Source organism: Nothoprocta perdicaria, unplaced genomic scaffold (assembly GCF_003342845.1).
Source record: "Nothoprocta perdicaria isolate Ctin4 unplaced genomic scaffold, notPer1 scaffold_86, whole genome shotgun sequence".
In the NCBI taxonomy this organism is placed as follows: Eukaryota; Metazoa; Chordata; class Aves; order Tinamiformes; family Tinamidae; genus Nothoprocta; species Nothoprocta perdicaria.
In genome coordinates, this window is record NW_020456154.1 from 1,254,844 (window position 1) to 1,273,850 (window position 19,007).

Here is a 19,007-nt window from a genome sequence, read left to right on the forward strand (position 1 = left end):
ATATTATATATTATAAGATAGAAATTAGTTTAAATAAGGTTACATTTGTGATTCGGGATGGGGATTAGCATTTCGTTAAACACTTTATCTGCTCCTTTTCTAAAAATGGGCCTTTATAATTTATAAATCTAMAATGACAGATAGTATGTCTATTAAAACATTTATAGAAACATTAATGTTACAAGAACAGAAAGAGGGAATTCCCTGACATATCACCTCACTTCCAGAGGTAAGGTCCACGTCTTTCGAGCAGTGACTTTTAAAATATCCCTGAGTTTCCCAGCACGGGGCTATAAAACCTTTAGCTCAGTGAAGATCRGAGTTTTATGCAGATTTATTGCCGTTCCCCTGCGTCCTTGCTGGTGGGCAGTTTGGCTGTGGGTGGAACAGCCTGCGAGCGTTGCACGCTGGGCTGCCTTTCTGCACGTGTGAGAGAACAGGCGTAGCCGGGGCAGGACCCTACAGCGTGGGATGAATCCGGGGTCCTGCTGCCAGTGGGGGTACGTGAGCAGCCACCACCTCTGCCCGGAGGGTCGATGTGAAGCTGCTGCTTTGGGGGGCTGTATTCCTTGGGCCAGCATTTAGTGCAGCTGAAGATAAGGAAAATCCACCCCGAGAGAAGCATCTGGGCTTTGTAAAACCTCCCGTGTCCTTTCCTGTTCTTCAGGGTTATTTTTGTTTCCACCTCCTCCTGCTCCAGTTCCACGCCAAACACACTAGGCAAGTATTTCCAGCGCCTTTTCTAGCGATAGCTGTACAGATCAGAGCCTTCTTTGGAGCACATCTCTGCTGTTCCTCTCAATTAAATTAATGAAACACCCAGGATTTTCTGATTGCCTTGCTTCTGCTGGCACTTGTCTCTGCACCTTTGATGGAGTCGYAGCCCTTCCGTCTGTGTACCAAGGTAGGAATAACGTTTCCAGCTGAAGCCTCGTAGCTCGGCGTTTGAGCTGCAGGTAATTCTTAATGGATGAATCTCATTTAAGATGCCGAGCAGAACTGCCGTCCCTTCAGTTTGTGACATTATCCCAATAGGCTGTGAATTATGGCCAATTACTGTGTAAACGGCATCACTTCTTGTAAGATGGAGGTTGTGCTCTAATTACATTTTTCCCTTCCTAGCAGCCAGCTCGCCCTGTCTTCCTTCAGCGCTAGATCAAATTGCTGCCCTTTATCAGACGTGGCGTTTTGGCTGAGGAACACTTGGAGGGCTCGGGACATAAGCAATATCTGGATTTTCCAGGGCCGTGGTGCTCAGCCGTATATCGTTACCTTTCACATTTGTTTTCCCAGCAAAAAGTTGACTGCAGTGCCCAGCTACAGAAGTGAGCAAATTCCTGCTGATCTGACACCAGCCTTTACGTTGCACCGCGTGCTCGAGTCTGCATTTGCCTCAAGTATTCAAGCTGCAGCCCGATATAAAGCCTTGATGATGTAATTATTTTTGTTGGCAAGCCTCACGCTTCAAGATGTTCCAGAGTGAACAGTGACGGAAGCCAGCAATTACTTTCTTGAAATCTCTAAAGTTTATGACGAGGGAATTTTGCCATTCAGTGCTTTCCTCAGTGATTATTACAGTGCAAATCTGGTCAACACATGATCTTTCAGGTCACATTATTCGCTCCCTCTTTCTTTAAGGTTTTCCTGGGTATTTGTTCTTTCATGTTGTTCACCAAAATGATTTCCCTGAGCTTGATAAACAAAAGTTTTTGACAGAGAAAAGCATCCAAGAAACATACTGACAAAATTCATTTTAAAGCTTGTCAGGGAAAACGTTGCCGGCCTCCATTTGGTGTTATTGGGAATGCCCACTGCTGAGCCCGCTTGTCATTGCGAGCAGGTTTGGGTGCCAAATGTCCCTTCCAGCAAAGGCTAACAAACCCCAGCGTGAATTTTAGGTTAAATAATTTGTAAGTGCTTGTTATCCACCTGTGTTTTCAGCTGGGATTGTTAAACAACAGCTTTGCAGAGAGAAGTACTTTCTGTCATAGGGCAAGAAGGCTTATTTTGCCCGGGCTGCRTGTTTTCCAGCTCTGCTGGCATCCTTTGGGCTTTGGAAGTAAGTTGTTAGTAAGCTTCTGATTAGGTCTAGTTATACCCCCAGAAAAGAAGAAGCAACAGAATTTCCATTTAGGCTATTTTGCACAGTGGTAGTCTCCCATTACTGGCATTACTCCTCATTTTTCACTGTAATGATGGAGAGCTTAGTCTGGTACATTATTTTAAATGTCTAAAAACCAAAAAACAGATGAGCTGGCAAATAAAAAAGCCCCCTCCCCAACCTTTGATCTGTATGAATTTTGTCTTGTCTGAAACCCGTTTCTTGTGGCCTTCATCTGTTTAAGAATATTCCACTTAATGGCTGAGTTCGGGTCATTTATCACTGTCCTTTCGCAATTTTGTTGAACTTTCTCTTAAGAGTAATAGATGTTCTCACTCTTCCTGTTTTCCTTCTTTTAAAGCATGTCATATAGAGAAGAGACTCAAGCCATGGGCTTCTATTCCTTGGAAAATGGAGATGCTGACATCAAACCTCCACATTCCAAATCCATTGCATATTAAATTTGAAACCAGAATAATTTGCGTGAGCATTCACCTCTGTTCAATTCCGATTCAATTCTCTGTTCAATGTGCTGCTCATACTCCAAGCATGCTCTTAATCAGGATTAACTTCCTTTTGCAAAGCAGAGGGGCTCACGAGCTCCCTGTCCCGAAGCTGCTCATCCCACAGCCCGATGTTCCAGCGCGCTCATCCCTGCGCCCCTTCTGCAAATCAGTATTAAAGCAGAAGTAACTGCACAATAATGAGCAAAGCCAAGACAGAATGCTGCCTTGTCCTGAGTCTGTTGCCCTCCTCTTTCATGAGTTTTCTAGTACTTCATAATTTTATCAACTCTGTCAATACTGATTGTTTTTTTCAAGGGCTGAGTTATTTCCAATGTGTCTTTCCTTTCGCTGGCAGCCTGCACACGCTTTSCTTAGGCATTTTTCTTTATCATTTGCTTTTTCCACCAGAGACTGCAGAAAAGCAGAAGGCTGTGATAGATCTAAAAGCCTGTAAATCTATGAAAGGTGCTACTAGGTATCGCAGATTGAATGGCCAAGATACGGGTGAGGATGCAGTTAGGAACCAGAGAGGAGGAGTTGGGTAAAAGCCCCTGCATGTTCGATGCTGCCCCAGCTCTTGGAATTACGTTTCWTTCTTGAGAACGTTGGCACTCACAAAGTGTAATTTCCTTTTTTTCTTTTCATGTTTGAAGAGATAAGTTTGACGCCCTGACTAGACAGAGCGTACGCTGAAAGCTGTAGAAAGAAATCAGCACATACAGGAGCTCCAGTTTTGCTCTTTGAGTTGTGTTTATTTTTAAGCAAGCATTAGGGGTTTTTGGCATTTGAATTTCCCAATAATGCAATGTTTAAAAGTGTCTTTGAGCCTGTTAAACAGTTCCCCTAAGCTACTTCATAACATTTCACTGCCCTTGAGTATTTGCTCTGTGTGATTTGAAACACCAGCACTTTGTATTTTTTTTTTTTCATTCTTTCCTTCAGCTCTCAGATAGGCTGTTCGGTCCTGGGAGCTCTTTAATGAATATAAAGTGTGCTTTCCTCCTCACATTTTTCTTTCTTTTTTTCTTTTTTTTTTTCGAACAAGGCACAGTCCTGAGAGCTGAAATACTGCACATCTGGATTTATTAACCTCCACGTTGGCGCTGGGTGAGGGGAATATTTTTTTTAAGAGCGCTTCATTTTCACCGCTGTGTCACGGGATTGAAACGTGCCCAAGCGACAGAGCTCACCTCGCTGTCACGCAGGCCATGCTCTTAAACAGGCCACTGTGTTTAAGCTTTCCAGCTTTCCGTCTGCCCTGAGTCTTTTTGAGAGGCAGTTTGTTAATAAACCTCCTCCGGAGACTGCTTTTGTAATGGGCCACTTTTCATCGGCAGCGCTCAAGGTGCCTTTCAGGAGTCATTTGAGCAAGACCTTGTGGCTTCCCCAATGAGCACAGGGAATAACTTGGGGCAGGAGAGGGTCCGGGGGGCTTGTTTGAGCTCACGTGGACATTATGGCAAATGGTCAGGGGGAATGACAAGTCCTGACCCCAGCTCCTTTCCCAGGTGTGTTGTGTGGAACCAGCTCTGGCTGCAGGGCRTGGTCCTCATGCTGGGGTAAGGGAGAAGGTCCCAAAGAGGACAATGTTTCTTTATCTACCTGTTACTGCTGCACGGCGCACTCTTGATTTTTCATCATGAATAGTGGTTTTTTTTTGGGGGGGGGGGGGGGGGGGAGGGCAGAATTTTCTTGCCTAATTCTGGATCCTCTTGGTGGTATAAATAAGCAGCAATATCCCTGGTGTCAGCATACATACCAAGTGTGACACCTCTCTGTATGGCATCAAGATAGAACATAGCTCCCTTTACAAATCCATGCTTTAAAGCATTTGTGAGGTGTATCTTTGCCTTTGGTGTTTGTATCGTTCAGCCTCCGTCGCTGGCCGTGTCTGCCGACTGCCCCAGGAGAGCCTCTCTCCCACTTCTGGGCTGCCCTTTCTGTCGCGCGTTACAGGGAAGGAGGTTGGTCTTGGTGAGTTAAGAGCGAGCAATGTCTGCATCCCGGTTTCGCTGCAGATACTGATACCTCTTCTCCCTGTCAGGGTGACAGATTTAAAATTTTCTGCCTTAATTGCGTAAACTAACAGAGGCTTAATATTCCCCCCCCACACATTGGAAAGGTTTGAGGGAGATGAATCCCCTAATATTTGCTAATGGCTTGGGTGGTATATATTGGAAATAAAGTTCTAGCTGTCTTGCTAACTGTTGTTTCCTTTATTACAATAATGCATCTCACTTTGCGGGCGTCATCTTGCAAGAGCAATAAAGCAACCCCAGCCCTTCAACCCACAGCAGGCCAGGGTTTGTGCTAAGGGCTTTGCGAAGGCAAAGGAGGAGCACGAGCGTGTGCAGCTAATATTCAGCCAGCATCCCAAAGCCGCGCTCCCCAGCGCTGTGCAGAGGGAAACTGAGGCTGGCTAAACCCGCCCGGCTGTTCCTGCACGCGATCACAACCACAGCCTGCAAACCGCAGCACCTCAAGCTGCCTAAACATCACGTACACGCATCCCGTGTGCCGCGACGGCAGGAAGGAGAGCGGCCTGTTCTCACAGGCTCCGGCATCTCTCTCGCTGCAGGGTTTGCTCGTGCTGCTTTCCCATGCGCTCCTGCTGCTCTCGGCCCTCGGAGTGCAGGCTGGAGCTGAAACCACGACGAGTTTTGATGGGAGCCCGAATAAGCCGCCACGAGGGAACTGGATAAGAAAGAGCCTTGTCGAATGCKTGTGTATAGCCCGGGGAGCTGTGGCCAAGGGAGGCTGTGGCCAGGGGCAGGCGGCTCATGGGGCCTCCTCGGGCCGCCCCGAGCAGCAGCGCCTGCCCGCTTGAGGGGTCGCCTTGCACGTCCACRCGGCAGGGCCTCGGCCGCCCGCGGGGCGGCAGCGTGTCCTGCCTGTCCCACGGGCCTCTCTTTTTACAAGCTGGATCACTGGTTTACTTCCGTGTGGACACGCTTGTGTTGTCTTATAGCAAGCAAAGGTAGAGCCGGAGGTGTGGGTGTCTCTCCTGTCCATCTTAAGGCTGCTAAGACGAGGAAAGTCTTACTGCAGAAAGCTGGAAAATGGATCAGGGAACCCAGTTCTCGTGTTGTTCTGCATTAGGATCATCACTATATGAACATGGCAGCTCAATGCACCAACTATGTGACCTGGCTTTTGGCAACTTGCACCCTTTCTGGGGAGGAAAGAGGAGGTGGATAGGATTTTGGGGTTTTTTTGAGGCAGGCATTTCTTCCTCTGCAGAAGGAAAGCCTCCTCCTTTTCAGAGGAAAGCCAGGCCAAGTAGCTGTCCCTGACACACAAAATGCCAGATGGGGATGCACAGCGTGGTTCGTGCTCGTGGGCTCCACACGTCTGCCTGCGCGCTTCCTCTGCAGCAGCCGAGGAGGATGCGCTGCGGTGGTGCTGGTGCAGGCTGGGTTTGCCACGTCCAGGAGGGTTCCTCATGAAGTAGGTGAAGTGCTGTTGTCGAGGGGCATCAAAAATGTATTTGTTTTTGTCTAAGTCCATCTCTCCTGTTCCCTTTCATTTAGGACCTGTAGGTTCTGGCTGTTGCCAAGATCCTTAGTATTCCTGTGCTTTGGTTTCATGTATTTTGAATGTCTCTTCTCTCTTAGCTCCAGAAAGATTTCTTGGTTGGTCTCCTTATTTTTAAAGCTCCTGAAGTAACTTAATGTTTTCCGTGTAGTTAAAATGGGTTGGATGTCAAAATGATGTCTGCCAGTCAGTTACTATTAACTAAAAACATGTAAGAGGAGAGTAGACTATATGAACCCTATTGCAATCTCAGCTGTCTTTACATTCCTCAGACACATGCAGAGCGTCTTAGCATGAGAATTACTTTTCATCATTTACGTTTTTATTGTTTTCCTGCTCTACAGCTGCTTGTATTAATCTTGTGAGTCGTGTTGATAGACCACAGTTCAGTAGCTCCTCATYTCTCTTGTCTGCATCATATTGGTTTATGCTGACTCTTCAGCTATGTGTCCCAAGGACACTGTAATTGTATTTCTGCTTGGACGTGAAAGCCATTGCTTCCTCCTGCATATTTCCCATGATTTTGAAGCCATCTCAAGAATGTTTTAAAAGTTTAAATTCTGAGTTGCGTTTCTGGAAATATCCCAAACAATAATTTCCATGTTTTACTTTTTTCTTCACAATACCACTTCATGAAATCCAGTTTTCAGGCCTCATACTGAAGGCTTTGCTCGGTGCAGCCATATTTGTGGCGACCTGCATATTTTGGAATATTGTCATTACACTGGGCTCCCACTGCAGGAGATAGGGAGCAGGGTAGTTGATTACACTTCTGAAGCGGTTAGAAACAGCTTTCTGACTCAACAAGTTATTTTTAGTGTGCAGATCAGTCACATTGGTACCCGATTAACCCAAGGAATTTGGGTGAGAAGAGCCCTCTTTCTTCTTTAGGCAAATCTCATGTCAATAAGATGACCCACATGCAAGATGTCTTTCAAGTACTGTCCCTTTTATACAAGGGAAAACAGTGTTCGGTTCAGCTTTGCCTGCCAGTAAGTCGGTTCTTAGATTGACAGTCTATTTTTGTCTGAGTGCAGTAAAACTAAGCTTGGAAAGCAACAGCAACATCAGAAAGTGCATTGTTTTACTTAATATGGTATTTCATGTTGATGCACTGGAGTTCTTTGATGTGTTCATGAGACGTCAGATGCCCATACACCAATTTCCCACAGCGTCAACAGAGCTCACTTAGGAAAAGAATTGGGTCCTATGAACAGCTACCTTGAGATGAATAAACAAAAAGGGGACAGGCATTGCAATACAGAGCCTGCCCCGTGATGATTATGAAGGACAACAGCTTTTTACCTTAGTCTTGGCATTTTTGACTGTTGGCGCCAGACCAAGGTGAATGTATGTGCAGGTGGCACTGCCAGCATCTGGTTGCACAATCAAGTCCAAGAGTCATTCAAGTTCAACAAGAAGTTAAGAGTTACTTTCCTGCTTAAAGATTACATATATATGAACTCTGTTTAATTTCTTAATGAAGCCCAGAGATCACTCTTGACCTGTAATGGTCTCTGGGGGCAAGTGAATGGCAGTGCATTGTCTGATCAGGGTTGGAGGCCACGAACATTCAAATGATTAGGTTAGGGAACTCGCCTTTTTACTATAATGGAATTAAAATCATTAGTTATAATTTAGATTTTTTTTTATTCTCTCCTTGTTGACATTCCTCATGACATATGGTTGAAACAGCGAAAACTTGCTCAGAATTCCTGTAGGTCTTACAGTGTGTGCGCTGCAATTAATACTTCATGGTGTGTTTTTATTTTAAAAAATAATAATTCTCTCAGGATAGAGTTCTGTGAGAATASAATTCTTTCAGTAAATCAGTCTTTTTAAACTATTTTATCCTCAAAATTTTGTAACTTTTATAATTCCCTGTGGTTCATATCACTGATAATATTAAAAAATGTAAGCTGGACAACATTTTGTTGTGCTTATCCATAGAGCAAGAGATTAGAATAGGTGCAACTTCAGCTTATGGTAAAAGCCAATTTCAACAATGTCTATCAAGTATCTCCAGGGTTGGTGAGTTCCGGGTACAATATGATATTCACAATTAAAGGATTAGACATATTTCAGTTGTAGTCCTTGGAAAGGACCCCGAGGAGTCAGTCCCAGAGAGCTGAGAGCATCAGTTCACTGCCATGATCTCGGCCCATGGAAAATGAAACCCTGCTCTGCATGCGAGTGGAATGAGGGAAGAGAGCATGAACTGGCTGCTTTGGACATGCATCCGAGAGACTGGCATGGGGCTTATTGGACCGTTAAGAAGATGGAGTCAGGCGAAGAGTTTACCTTAAAGTATTTTATTATTTGAGGATTCTTTTTGCCTGGAGTTTTGACTTGAATCCTTTTCTGAGATTTATGTGCGGTCTCAATGTCCTTTGCAGTCTGTATTGTTCTTCAGTCAGCTTATCTGTTATGTAATGCTGCTTTATTGAAGTAGTTCCTAGATGTTTTAAAATATCATTTGGATTCTTTCAGCCTCCCTCAAAGGAAAAAGGCTAAATAAATTCAGCAGAAGAGATAAAATAGGTGAAGCAGTTAGCATGGGCTGCTGTTAGGGCTACCTGGGGTTTATCATTACACGCCCCTGATTTCATTCGGTCATATTTTCCACACTCTGACCAACTGCATTTAACTTTTTCTAGGGCAGACATTTCCTTCCAGCTGATGTAAAAATACATTTTTAGCCAAATTGGCTCAGCCATTTCCAAAACTGAGGCTACGGGTGGAAAAAATAATAGAGAACCCATAGTGCTTCACAGCTTGTTTTCCTGTTAAGTCCCGGTGCTCGTTTATTGGGAAGCCCCAAGGAGGGCTCGCGCACGGCTGCTGCTGCTGCCCAGTGCTCACGGGGCAGTGCAGACCGTGCTGGACGCGTACAGGAGGCCTCGGGTTGAGCACRGAGTAGCAGGGAAGGGATCTGTGTGCGCTCAGAGCAGAGGATGGATGACACCTTATGTCCACGTGGTGCCAAAGACGGCACTGAGTGGAAAGACTGCATCGCCGCGTAGCTGTTTCTTCACCAAACGCGGTCGTTTGGGTGTGCTTGGAGGGTGTGATGGAGTAGCAAACATGCAGATGTGCAGCTACAGGTTGCCTTGTAATGAAAACTCATGTGAGACCTGAATTAAAAAGCTACGGGGTGACCCAACCTTTGAGTGCTTAATAACCTTCCTTTGCTGCAGTTTTTTTGGTGGATGTGCAGCTCTATGTGTGGCTGTCTGAGTGAAGAAGTGAAAGAGATTAATAATGCAGATGTTCAGATCTGAATATTTGGCATAAAAAGAAAAGATAAGGTTTGACCTTTACCCCCCCTGAGAATAATGTGCAGCTTTTTSTCCCTGGAAAGAATAATTGAGGGCATCATTTTCAGAAAATGAATTAGGTGTTTTAGGAATAAAACTGTATATCTAAAAATTTGGACCATACAAATAGATATCCTTCAAGGATCAAAGGGAACAAATTACACCTTTGTAAAGTAGACTTTAAGACTCTTTAGTAGCCCTCTGATATGCTCAGGCAGCTGAACATAGTCAACTCATGTTGACTTTGTTCATAGCTGGGAGAGGAAAGAGCATGTCCATCACTTTTGTAGGATTTGAATGGTCTGCAGAGGGCTTCGCCAGCCAATCTGCATGGCAGTCCATCATGAAACTGTTCTGGGGATATAATCTGACTTTTCTTCTTGTAAGTTTTTATTCTCTAATGATTTTACCATCTCTTTCTCTATATATAGGCTAACCCCTACAGGTCAGCCCTGATTTATTGTTGTAGGTATCTATATCAAAGACCTGGATCATGAAGCGCCCGGCATTAACAAGTAATTTCTGTGTAGTAAGCCAAGTGGAAACTCTTAAACAATGTAGAGGCTGCTTTGGGAAGGGACACTCATATGGCTGGGATCCAGGCTTCCCAGGCAGTCAAGTTTCCAAGCGAATTCTTGGCATTAGGTCTGCAGTGAAAAGCCATCGAAGCCCAGGTTGAAGGACCTGCAGAGGTTACCCCATCCATATGGGAGCTCCGGTGCTGCAGAACTGCCTGGGAGCCCATAAATAAATAGCAGGGGGCGTTTCTGAAGGTCTCCCCGCTCTTCACTTACGTGTGGGCTTTCAGTGCGTGGGTGGGGTGGCTCATCTGATACTCATCTGTGCAAACACTTGAAAGGAGCTTCTAATTACTCAACCTTCACTGTGGGCTCCGCATGCTCCTGCTTACCCCAAACTCTTAGCCCCAGGGCTGAACTCCCGACCCTGGYGGAGGTGATGGGAGTCATGCCAGCATTTCCCCCCGAGGTATGGTGCTGTGCTCCACACGCTTGCAGGGAGCATGATTTTGGCTTTTAAGCTGAAAGATAGCAATCGGTTTTGCTGTAATTTTAAATGCAGTTGTAGCTCTTTCTCAGACAAGGCCTAATGCCTTCATGGAGGGTGACTTAGAAATCAAACAACAAATGTCATGTTGCAGTCATCCAGTGACCCCACCCCTGTAAGGCTAGATGTTTCAGCAGCTGTAGTTCCCTTGAGCACAGTTGGAGGAAAACGTAGCTGGATCCCAAGTGCCACGCAATGAGCATCTGGGCACCACAGAAGCTTCATCCCACTCTTCAGGATCGCATTTCAACTGCTCACATCGTACCTGCTGGTGACATGTGAAGGATATATGGTTGGTAACTGTTTGGGAATGTCCTGTGCTCAGTATGAGCCCTGACTGTTGGCTCTGTTAGGCATTACTCATGGGTTTTGCATAAGGCGGTGTTCAAAAGTGTGAAACTTTGAACCTTGGCAAATGATCCCTTCTGCAAAAAGCATACTAATCTCTGCAAACACTGAAGCAAACACACCAGGTATTTTTAAGGTGCACTAACCACTCTTGCCATGTATATTGTATAACACTCAGGGCAACTGCTCAGCAGTGGACATGATGTCTCCAGCCTGCTGAAGGTTTTAGACCTTCAGAGGTAGTGCCTCAGCCACGTGAATGGTGGTGCAYGGAGGAAGCAGCAGAAAGAAGGTTGTTATCTCAAGAATTTTATACTGCTWTAATCCAGCTGCAGGAGCTGGGGCAAAACCTGTCAGGAGAGCAGATCTCACAGAAAGGGGCTCTGTGTTGAGTAAGGAGGAGCAAGACAGAGGGTCATGGGGTTGTCCGTTTGCAATTGAAACCGTCCATCATTTCTCGGCAAGTCCAAAATGGTCATATTGCAAGAAACTGCAGGAGAGTTCATAAAGAAAGGACTTGAGTATATGCCTAGACTGCAATGCTTAATTCGTTGCTGGTGCTGCCTTTATGAATATTTGCTCGGTTAGAAAAGACAGCGTTTTGTCGGAGTTGGGCTCTTCTGGGAGCCCACATGAGGGCTGCTGGACAGGAACTCATCTGTCGTGGCTGGTCATCTAGGGAGATTGACAGTAATGGCTAAAGGAAATTTCAGATTCTAGGAAAGAGTATTAAGCTGTGAATCACTGAGGGCTTTTGTTCTGCTGCTAGAAGCTGCCTTTTTTTTTTATTTTTTTTCCCCAAAAGAAAAAGCTGTGAACTCATTCTTTGTCATGTTAGTGACTCAAAGTCCAACCCTTCTACTGACTCGCCATGTAATAGCCTCATCGTCTGGGGACAGTGCCTCTTTTCAGCCAGATCCATTCTTGGTGTATCAGTACTAACCAATACTAGTTTCATGTCTGTATTTCCAGCATCCATATTCACACCGGTGCTCATCCATCCCGCTTTTGCGTGCGGCTGCCGCCTTGCAGCACTTGCAGCTGTGTGCTCTCCAAACACAACTAGTTAGAAGCTTTCCTCACTATCCGGCACTTGCCAACGCATTTATCATCCTGTTTTCCCTTCTCCAGATTTCCCACAATCTATCAACTTCTTGCTGCTATTGAGACGCTGAGAGCAGCGTGTATTTTTCTTAATTTGCATTTGGTAGGGAAGGAAGATGATACTGGTATATGTATTTTTTCCTTTATTTATCTGGATGCCTCCTGTCAAATAGTGCAATAGAAAATCTCCTCCAAATCACCGCTTCCAGGGCAGTACAGCTTAGGAGAGGGTAATCTTGAGCTTGAGGGGACTGCGTATTAAATAAACGCACCCTGTCATCTCACACATCTCTGWGCCAAAAAAAGTCCCCACTAGCACTGAGCCTTTATGGACACTGCGAGTGGAATAATGTTGTCGATCAGAACATGCTATTGAGTGTTTTTTCCTGTTGTTAAGTCAATAAAAAGTCACCAAGGAGAGAGATGTCTCTCAGGGGAGAGCCACTGTCCTCCAAGCAGAGGTGCCATCCAGTTCTGCTTCTCCCTCACCTTTCCTGCAGACCGACGTTACAGTGGTTGGATTTCTGGGGTTGGGTGAGCTAGGTAAGACAACAGTGGTAGCACAGTAATTTTTCATTTCAATATGTGGAAGCGGAATAACTCCATGAAGACTTCAGTTCTTATATTCTCCTTCCCTGGAGATATTCTCATAGCCCACGTGGACACTGTCCTGTGCCATGTGCTGTCGGTGGCCTTGCTTGTGCAGTGGGGTTGAACTAGATGGGGTGCAGGGGTCCCTTCCAACCTCGATGATTCTGTGATTGTGTATGTTACATGGCTCTGCTATCTCTAAAAGACAATTTGTTGTTCTTTCCTTTCCTAAGGAAACAAAAGCTTGAGCAGTTGTCCTATTTGTCTGTCCCCTTCCTTACTTCTGAATTACTGGCCAGCTGCAGCCTGCTTTGGAGGAAGGGTGGTGCAAGGTGCTCTTGTGCCTACCTAAGTTCCTGCAAGTTTTGTGAGAATCAGGGATGGGTAACGGAGCCTGGTGCTCCCGGGTACCCCCGTGAGGGAGAGGAAGGGGGATGTAGCCATTGTGCTGCAGGCAGCTTGCCATGGGCTCGGCGCGTGTCTGCTCTGTGAAGGCAACAAGGYGCCGTGTCTGCTGTTCCTCAGCTGGCAGCAGCATCGCCACGGCTCKGAGGGGCACTGGCACTGCCCGTAGCGGGAAGGGCCAGGGATAAACAGGAGGAGATGACTCCCCTGGACTACTCTGGCTTGCAGGCCAGCTTGCTTCGTGTTCACTAAACTACGTGTTGTTTCGAGGATTTTGTAGTTCTGTGGYTGATTTTTGTGAGACCAAGATTTTGCTCTCTATATATCCTAATACACAAAATAGATGTGTAGCTGTAGCTTTTGATTCAGAAGTTTAGTTTCTATGTTTAGCAGCATCTGTGTGGTCTGATCTTCTGATATTTCTTTGTTTTCCTTTTAAAACAATCAGATTCATCCTGTGTTCCGCTTGGTTGTACGCCACTTAACTACTTGCTACTAGCTGAGTATATCCTCATTTACTTGAATTGTTGTTACTCCTTGGCCACTTTAAGCAACAGTGATTGCCACTCATTATCATTAGGCTAAACCGATTGCCTTTGAAGGATCCTAATAAGGAGAACATCCCAATTAAGTAGAGTGCACTATGCTAACAAGCTCCTTACGTGAAAATATGTCATCACAGCATTTTCTGATATAATTCTGTTATCTTGTTGTCCTATAACATCTGTTCTAATATCTCACAGAGGTACTGTGCTGGGGACGATGATCATGCATTCTGGCTCTTGATGAAATCTAATCCTCCTCAGCTGCGATACTGCCCTGAAAACAAACATACATCTTTTGGGGAAAAAAAGGCTGTACTGCAGATACACAGTTACTAAAATTTCCAATTGCAAGGAGCCAGAGATAAAACTGCTAGGACAAAACCTCCAAACGTGGCCAAATAAAATAAACAGCTACACTTGCATAGACTCAGATGACTGTTCTCTGCAGTTCTTCTGGAAGGGAAGTTCCAGCAGGTAAGAAACCAGAATCTATGGAGCTTGTACAACTTCTATTTTTCATACATCAGTGGGTACTGCTATTGATTATTTTCTTGGCAGATTTCTTAGGCTCCTTGTTCTTTCATTTTTAAGCATCTTCTGCTGAGTTTCTTCTGCAGGAGAGAAAGGGTGATCTCTTGTGGTTATACTGCATAACTAGAGGCGTTATGTTCTCTTTCTGCTTTCCTCTTAACACTTTTTATTGCACCTTGAATTTGTTACTAAGCTTTCTTGTGGCTTACTTTTGCCCCATTTATGAAATGGAAATGAATTTTACCTTACCTTCTTTATGCCAGCATCTTGAAGCTAAATGAAAAGCTGGTGATCCTTCTTAATGTCTCAGTGTCTTGCCCTGTTCTACTCATTTGGGCTACTTTGCCTGCTCTAGGGCTTAATTCTGGAAATTTTATATCACCTTCTAACTTTCCCAAACACTTTTTATTCTCTCCATCCTAAGGCACTCCCTATTATTTAACTGGGTTGGAATGTGTGGAAAGAAGACAGTGAGCACTCCTTGCCTTGAATACTTTCCAGGTCTTCAGTTAACTGAAAGAGCACTGGTTGATGAAATTAGCATTAAGGTGGCTTTTTTTCCCCCACAGTCTAATTTCTGTAAAGAGAAGTGAGGAGCTTTTCCATCTGCCTTGCCTGTCAGGTTGACAGGTTGAGCCAAGGAGCCACAGTGCAGGTAGCTTCAAACAGCAGAGGCCAATGGGTTTCTTCTCAAGTTTGAATATGTACGTGAAGGTTTTTGTCACCTTGAGGTGACCAGCTCTTGCATGTCTGTGTTGGGACGCTGTATCAGGCTGTATTTAAAAATCTGTTGTGGGCTGTGGATGGTGGATCATGGGTGTTGTAATTCTCTACTAAACACAGGGTCAGGAAAGAATTTTTCCACATGTGGGAATGTCAGGTGTTCCATCCTCACCCCATGAAGTGTATGGTTATTGCAAACATACTTGGCAGCATTTTTGTTCTTTTGCTTTCTTTCTGAAAGGCATTGTGCTGTAGATCTCAAGCTTACTCTGCGGTGCTGGAAAGTAGTTTGGTATGTGCGATTTTAGAAGGGGAATTTTCATTTGGATGCCTTGTGGTCTCTCTTGAAGCTCACATGATTTTTTTAGAGCTGGAGATTGGACTTGAAGTTGTGTTAGTCCCATGCCACTGTGGAAGAAATCAAATGGGTGGGAGGATCCAATGAATTCCTGCCCCTAAATGTAGTCTTTTTTTGGSCGTGCTGGTGTTCACTGGAGCACTTTGCAGTACCACATTTTGGAGACTATTTAGACCTAAGTGTGATTTTCAGTTCGTTTTGTAAAGCAGTTTGTCTGGTATCTGTCCTGCACCCTTAATTTCTACAAACTTAATGGAATCCAGCTATTTTTTACAGTAGGAATATAAACTATTTTCCACAGATATTTACATTTGCCTGATAAGAAAGGGATGTCAAAGATGCTTTAAATTATTTTCTCCTCAAAGTAGAGCCTTTAAAGAAAAATAACAATAGCAGCAAAACCTCCTAGCCTCTATCCAGAATGTAAATTAATATGTATATAGAAAAACAGGCAGTCTTTCCAAAAGAAGAAATATTTCTACTAAAATGTGAGGGGGAAAAAAATGTTTTATCATCTCTATGGCATTTTTATTTGTAGTCAAAACACATGCATTAGGTCTTGCTAGATGCCTGAGCAGAGAAAACTTGGATCATATTGCCCAGTGGAGCGTTTTTACTAACTTTTGCAGTTATTTTCTTTGTGTTTCCATTCGGCCACGAGCAGCTTCRAAAGCAGACAAGGGCTTTTCCTCCCTCCAGAGACAGCTCTGTACTGACAGGGGGTGACTTTTCCGTGGGTCGCGGTGCTCCCATTTGGAGCACAGCCCCAAATCCCAGGGTTTGGTGCCCGTTTCCCGCTCAGGTGCGAGGGAGGGCAGGATGAAAGAACAGGCAAAACAGTTCATCAAGCCGTGCATTTTTAGGCATTTTTTTGTGACTTTTAAAAATTCATTTTTGGGGAAACCAGCTGAAGCTGGAAACCTGGCAGAATGGGTGGCCTGAGCAGAAGAATCCCTTTTCTCTGTACGAGTGAAAAGCAGATTTGGATCCAGCAAAATTATGAGAGTTATAAACAGCCTTCGAACACAGCACCGGTCACCCGCTGCGGTCAATTATAGCCTTTAAATTGGCATATAAATATCAGATGTTTGGCTGTCGCATGTCTTGACTAATCTCAAACCCCAGATAAAAAAGAAAGSGGAAAAAAAAAAACTTTGGCATGACGTGTCCTATAATTTGCCCCCCTTGCTAAAGAACAGAGTAATTAATCAACAGGGCTATTTGTAGCAAAGATGCCTGGAAATGGGAACAAAGGGGCAAAGTTGAGGATAAAATGTCTGTATTCCAGGGCTTTGATCACCCGACAAATCTCTTCTGCATATATTAAACCGTTTAAATCTTATTTGTAAAAGTAGCTTAAAACAGAGGTTTTCTCACATTTAGGGTGTATCTTAACAGAAAGGTATTTTCCTCGTTGGATATTCACTTTTTAAGTGCCCTAACCTTGTTTGTACACCGTTCCTGATGTTTAACAGTCTCTTGCAGTATTAGGTCAATTATACACCTGTTTTCTGCAGGGAGGCCTCTTCCAATATTGCCTTAATTCCTATCCATTAAAATTCCAAAGAATAGTCTGAATAAATTAGAAAGATTTCCTATAGAGAATACTTCTTAAAATATGCAAGCAAAGCCGGCATTTTAAACCTGGGAGTTGTACTTCTCAAGCTCCATACCCCTCCGGAATATAAATGGTGATTAGTTCGCTAAGAGCTGATGCGAGGCAGGCCCTGAATGATCGCAGGAGAATTTTGAAAGCCGGTTTAATAATCTGTTGTTGCTGCTTTTTTTTTTTTTTAACGTCTTCTACCTCGGTGCATTTAATTTCATCTTCTCTGCTGTTATGTCGGATGTCCTCCGGAGCTCTTCCTGACAAGTCACATTCATCTCTCTTGACCAATGTGACTTTTTTTTGTTTTTTTTTGGAGGCTACAGCACTGGGATTGGTGCCAGGGTAGGGATTAAGGCTGCTGCTGCTCTTCTGTGTGCAGTGTTTGAACGGGCTCACAGAGCATTTGTCCAGGTATTTCAGTAGAGCTTGCGTGGGTGATCCCATCGAAGGGCGCGCTGCCGGACGGGATCACCCATGCAAGCCATGGGTGGGTGCTCTGCAGCCATGGGGGGCCAGACCCCAGGTTTCCAGCCCATACTGCTGCCCTTTGCCTTGAGCAAGGGACTCTTCCCGCAGGACTGAGCTTTTTAGGTCCCTGCTGCAAATACAACTTTTGAATCCAACTCTCTTACCAGGCGGAGGGAAACGTGTGCAGGGGGAGTCAAGGGGCAAGTTGATGGGACTAAGGACGTGTCTGAGAAATGTCCATGCAGGGATACTTGGACAGTTGTTTGATAACAGCACGGAGGGGGTTGAGGCAGCCATTCTGCAGGCACCTCCTATATTACTACATCTTTCGGCCCCATTACTGACCAGTAGAGTTAGAGGCCCCTTATGTGCCAAGCTCGGAAACTAAATAGACTCATGAGGAGGGAAAAAAAGCAGAAGAAAAAGAAGAAGAAAAGCTAAACAAATGGGAAGATACCTCTCCCTGGTGTGTCAAAAAGACCACTAAAAGCCATTTTTATCCTAGTCTGGCTTTTTTTTTTTGACAGAAGCACCAAAGCTGGTTATTCCGAATCACACAGCCAGGTGTAGGATCCCGTTTTGCTGCCGGTAACGGGCGCCATTCCCCAGGCTTGCCTGGCTGTGCACCTGAGTGTGTCCCGGGGCACCTGGAAGGTGACAGGGGCAGTGGACCTGCTGGGGGTCACTGCCCTCGCTGCACGTTCATGCATCTGTTAACGAAGGGCCATATTGGGGCGTTCACTGTTGCAAATACGTTGAGTTTTGTAGCACGGCGGTGGCTTGGGTTAATAAACGTGTGCCCGGGCATGCTCGAGGGCTTCGCTGTCATGGCTTGTACGTGACATGGCCTCTGTCCATGCGTTATTTACCCCCTCCACCGCCAAAATCCGCTGCTGCGGGGGCTTCGGCCTCGTGGGCCGCTGGAGCCTGCAGCGGTTCCATCGCCGGGAGTCGCAGCTGCAAAAGGAATTCAATAAACTCATCAGTGGCACTGGAGCGTCGGAGCCGCTCYGTTGCTTTGGCAATTGTCAGCGGGATCCCCCTTGCAGGGGAAGCGTGTAAATGTAACAGCCTTCTCATTTTAAAACCAATCTATAATAATTTGGTTGCCAAGATACCGTTTTCTATTAAATTAGTGTGGCCTTAGAGTAATTTCTAGGGGTTTTCTTTGGGACCCCGTTGACCTCATCTCTGAGCACGTTGGTGGGACTTTCTGTAGTAATTATCCCTAGGTGCCAACAGAAGTGACTAGGGGATTTTCAGAGATGTTAGAGGGGCACCTCTGCGAGCCTGACTCATCTGCAATACCGCATTAGAAGTGTCTGCTGTCTTTTGGGCTCTGTACTAGTGCCTGAATTCTTCCCGTCTGTTTAATTTGCTGTAGGTGTTCTCTGCCTGCCGGACAGCCTGAACCTCCACAARGACCAGGCGAGGTCCAACAAGCCCGGGGAGGTGCAGATGTTCAGCCAGTCGGAGCTAAGGACCATCGAGCAGTCCCTGCTGGCCACGCGCGTGGGGAGCATTGCTGAACTCAGTAAGTACAACGGCCTTCCTAAGGTCAGCGGCTTTTCCTATAAGTTTAAAAAAAAAATACAAAACCCAAAGCCTAGTGTTGTAGGAGAGGTACAAGGGGATATGTGTGATATTGAAGAAGGCGCTGGGAAGGACCAGTTGTCTTAATGCTCCATGGACACTTTGGAAGCCGAAGGCAAAGGCCTGGGCAGCACAGAAATGGGTATGACTTGTTTGCACACACTGCTCCCATTTGTGAAGGTGAAAAATGTCATCTTTCCGTGCCTGAA

General features: G+C 45.2%; 1 protein-coding gene across 1 annotated transcript in view; it reads left to right on the plus strand.

The window, feature by feature from the left end:
• Positions 1–19,007, plus strand: part of BTBD11 (BTB domain containing 11) — a 163,749-nt gene that overhangs the window by 74,776 nt on the left and 69,966 nt on the right. The window contains exon 2 of the mRNA XM_026052270.1: positions 18,590–18,739. Within this exon, the coding sequence (XP_025908055.1) occupies positions 18,590–18,739 (150 nt within the window). The remainder of the gene's footprint in view (positions 1–18,589; positions 18,740–19,007) is intronic.